At 34.7% G+C, this 4,273-nt stretch overlaps 1 protein-coding gene across 1 annotated transcript; it reads right to left on the bottom strand.

The window, feature by feature from the left end:
• Positions 1–237: 237 nt before the first annotated feature.
• On the bottom strand, positions 238–4,148 carry LOC134277803 (proline-rich transmembrane protein 1-like). The gene is made up of 4 exons (XM_062760110.1): positions 4,011–4,148; positions 3,143–3,171; positions 2,322–2,453; positions 238–497 (listed from the first exon to the last, which is right to left on the bottom strand). Exons 1-4 carry the CDS (start codon positions 4,024–4,026, stop codon positions 342–344), a joined length of 333 nt encoding a protein of 110 aa, XP_062616094.1. The 5' UTR covers positions 4,027–4,148; the 3' UTR covers positions 238–341.
• Between the last annotated feature and the right edge of the window lie 125 nt (positions 4,149–4,273).

Here is a 4,273-nt window from a genome sequence, read left to right as displayed (position 1 = left end):
AAAACATTGAGAACACTTAATGCATTCATTCTCTATGTTACATGTAAGATTGTCTAGGCTTTTCCTTTTAACAAGTGCAGACTCTATGACATACCTGAAAGCTGTTTTTCAACAAAAATGAAACGGTAAATCTACTTACTAGTTAATTGTAAAATCAGTTTGTAAAATAAACTTTTTGATTTTACAAACAAGTTCATTGACAATTCAGAAGTTTATATTCAAAATAGAAAAAAAACAGACGTTTTTTGATGTATTTAATACAAAAAAAGTGTTAGCTAAGAATGTTTCTGAGAAAGAAAAATCTCGGAGTCTAAATGCCTCTAGCAGGAATGGTTAAAACGTTAGTATTGATTCGTGCTAGGGCTTGATACGCGTACAATTATTATGATTACAAAGAGCACGACCCCGACTGCCAGAGAGATGATGACAAATAGGCGCGCGCGTTTAGACTGAACTTCCGCTTCTAAAACGTCACCACTAGATGCTGCTTCTTTTGCCTGTAAATTAAAAATTACGCATCTCTAATCCATTTATAATCGTAACATGTTATTAAAAATCATTTCGTCTCTTAAAAAAAATTATATATAAGACTACGATAGAAAAAATTAAAGACAAGAGGCCCAGGGGCCACAGCGCTCACCTGAGCACATCAGCTAGGAAAAAAACACATATCAGATCAGAACTGAAAGTTTACTGAGGTCGGGGTGGGGGGGGGGGGGGGGGGGGGGTTGAATTTTAACCCCCAAGGGGATCATAATTTGAACGAACTAGAATCTACATTACCTGAGGATGATTCCATACAAATATTACTAATCCTGGATTTGAAGTACTTGAAAAGAAGATTTAAAAAGGTTTCCCTATATATTTCTATGTAAAACTTTGGTCGGCCATTTTGGCCACACCCTTACCCCGGGGTCATGACTTGAACAAACTTGAATCTACACTACCTGAGGATAATTTCACATGAGTTTTATCTTTCCTGTTTCAATGGTTCTTGAGAAGAAGATTTTTCCTATATATTCCTTTGTAAAATTTTGATCGGCTATTTTGGTCCCGCCCTACCCCAGGGGGTCATGACTTAAACAAACTTGAATCTACACTACCTGAGGATGATTCCACATTAGTTTCATCTTTCCTGTTTCAATGGTTCTTGAGAAGAAGATTTTTTAAGTTTTTTCCTATATATTCCTATGTAGAACTTTGATCGGCCATTTTGGCCCCGCCCTACCCCCGGGGGTCATGACTTGAACAAACTTGAATCTACTCTACCTGAGGATGATTCCACATGAGTTTCATTTTTTCTGGCCCAGTGGTTCTTGAGAAGAAGATTTTTAAAGATTTTTCCTATATATCCTATGTAAAATTTTGATCGGCCATTTTGGCCCCGCCCTACCCCCAGGGGAACTTGAATCTATTCTACCTGAGGATGATTCCACATGAGTTTCATCTTTCCTGGCCCAGTGGTTCTTGAGAAGAAGATTTTTAAAGATTTTTTCTATATATTCCTATGTAGAACTTTGATCGGCCATTTTGGCCCCGCCCTACCCCCGGGGGTCATGACTTGAACAAACTTGAATCTACACTACCGGAGGATGATTCCACATGAGTTTCATCTTTCCTGTTTCAATGGTTCTTGAGAAAAAGATTTTTAAAGATTTTTCCTATATATTCCTATGTAAAACTTTGATCGGCCATTTTGGCCCCGCCCTACCCCCGGGGGTCATGACTTGACCAAATTTGAATCTACACTACCTGAGGATGATTCCACATGAGTTTCATCTTTCCTGGCCCAGTGGTTCTTGAGGAGAAGATTTTTTTAAAATACCAATAATTTTTCTCTAAATCATGATTATCTCCCCTTGGAAAAAGGCGTGGCCCTTCATTTGAACAAACTTGTATTCCCTTAACCCAAGGATACTTTGTGCCAAGTTTGGTTGAAATTGGCCAAGTGGTTCTTGAGAAGAAGATGAAAATGTGAAAAGTTTACGACGACAACGACAACGACGACTACCACGACAACGACGACAACGACGACAACAGACAACGGACAAATTTTGATCAGAAAAGCTCACTTGAGCCTTCGGCTCAGGTGAGCTAAAAATGTTACGATAAACAGTGATAAATAATCTCTTTTTAGCATCAAATAAAACTTTTTTAAAATAAATATATTTTTTATTCGAGTAAATAAGCTTTCATCAGTGACACATTTTGCTTTGTGTTCTTTTTTAAACGAGTTTGGCTGGTTTAATTTAAAATTGGATTTATCAAGCTTCTATCATAAATTTAAAGATAATCATGGCTATGTTTCACAATACACTTACTCTGTATGCGGAATAAATAGCGACGATTCCGGTCGGCCAGAAACAACACAAACATGTGAGTATAGCAGGGACCATCCAGTTCCTCTGGGGAGGCTGAGACACGACGACCGTGGTGGGGACAGGCTGTGTGACCTAAAAAAGAAATCAAACCAGTGAAACCTGTCTAATCCGACATGCTATGGAAGATAAATTCTGTGTCAGAGTAGAGAGGGTGTCGAATTGCATAGTGTAAAATTACATGCAAATTTGTTAATCTGGAAAGAAATCTAACGTCAGAATTCACAGTGTGACGGATTGAGCAGGTGTCGGATTAAACAGTTTTCACTGCGCTGTGAAACCTGTCTAATCCGACATGCACTAGGAGACAAATTTTGTGTCGTAATAGACAGGGTGTCGGATTGCACAGTGTTAAAAACAATGAAAACACTTAAATGGGAAGGAAATTTAACATCTTAATTCACAGTGTGTCGGATTAAACAGGTGTCGGATTAGACAGTTTTCACTGTTTACAGATTAATTGACGCCATTCTCTATTTTACATAATGTGTGACCTAATTTAAAGGAAATATAAATGTACGTCATACTGTATGTTGTAAGACATGGGGCTTACTTGTCATTAGGGAACAAAGTTATACATGTATGTCTTAATCAATATTGAGTAACTTTGTCAAATTCATCAAATATAGTTTAAATCAAATAAGAAGTACAGTAACACGATAGAAAAAAAAATAAGAATGCCCATTCATTTTAATTTTAATCAGACAGTAGCTTTTTATTAAAAAAAAATTAACGATGTGATTGTGTAATCTAATATTACTTACCACAACATTGTGAGGTCCTCCGGCAGGGGCTGTTTTAAATAAGAAATAAAATCACCATAATCATCATTGTCTTCTTCGTCATATTAAATATCACAGTGAAGGTCAAGATCTACTTAAAGAAGGTGCCATCAGATTATTCAAATTTGAGAAACATTTCCTTTTTATGACATTTTACAAATAAAGTTCGATGAAATACGGTGTTTTCTGAAATAAATTTTTGATTAACTAGATAAAAAAACATTTTGAACACTTATTTTTAATGAAAAATGCAGAAAGTCTGGTATAAATGTCGCAGTTTTTTTTTTCATCTCAGTGAAAAGAAATGTAGCAATATTGTCTACTGTCTCTCAGAATAGCATTTTTCTAAATTGAACTGATTTTAAATTGAATATAGATACAGGGGTCATTTTTCATCTGATTTCAAAGTGAGTGCATGGATAAGTTTTTATTTTATACATTATTTCTTTTTAACTTAAATTATGCTTGAATCAATTATGACGTCATATTGGATCTAGCACAAAAACCATTCTAAAGTAATTTACTAGATCTTGACCATAACCTTCTTATTCATGCAAAAATTCAAAATACAGTGTAAATGAAAATGCACTTGGTAGAAATAGCTATTAACAGTTTGTTTTTCTGCATCAATGGGATGTATATTAAATACTTTTAATTCAAAAAGGTTAGTGATATAAAATAAAACATTGATAGACATATTATCAATGATTCCAAAGTTGAATTTTGAAAAAAAAATGTGTTTTTTTTTTAAGTTATATAATTTTCCTAATAGTATATTTGAGACCTTTTTATAAATCATAAAAATGATTGAATAAGAATTTTTTTTTAAAAAGCAAGGAAAAGTACTCACGCTGAACCTGGGCCATTTGAATGTGTGTAGTCTGTTCCCAATAACTACCAAATAACTAACAGATAACACAAAAATCCCAATCGTCAGCTATTTCAGCAGAGAACAATTAAAACTCAAGGATTTTATCAAAGGAAGTGTGTACATATCAGGGATAGTAAAGAAAGGTGTGTTGTACTTACTCTATTCCAAACAATTAAATCTGTTATATAGAAAATAAAACCGTAGCTATATTCATCTTAATCGAGGAGTATCTTGGCCGGAAA

Source organism: Saccostrea cucullata, unplaced genomic scaffold, assembly GCF_032062105.1.
Source record: "Saccostrea cucullata isolate Sc308-1 unplaced genomic scaffold, CSIRO_AGI_Scuc_v1 ctg1783, whole genome shotgun sequence".
NCBI lineage: Eukaryota > Metazoa > Mollusca > Bivalvia > Ostreida > Ostreidae > Saccostrea > Saccostrea cuccullata.
This window is presented reverse-complemented; position numbering and strand designations above follow the sequence as displayed.

Coding starts and splice junctions, on each gene's coding strand:
- LOC134277803 (XM_062760110.1), bottom strand. Junction 2,454..3,142: donor GAGGACCTCACAATGTTGTG/GTAAGTAATATT, acceptor TTTCTTTTTTAG/GTCACACAGCCTGTCCCCAC. Junction 498..2,321: donor CTATTTATTCCGCATACAGA/GTAAGTGTATTG, acceptor TTTAATTTACAG/GCAAAAGAAGCAGCATCTAG.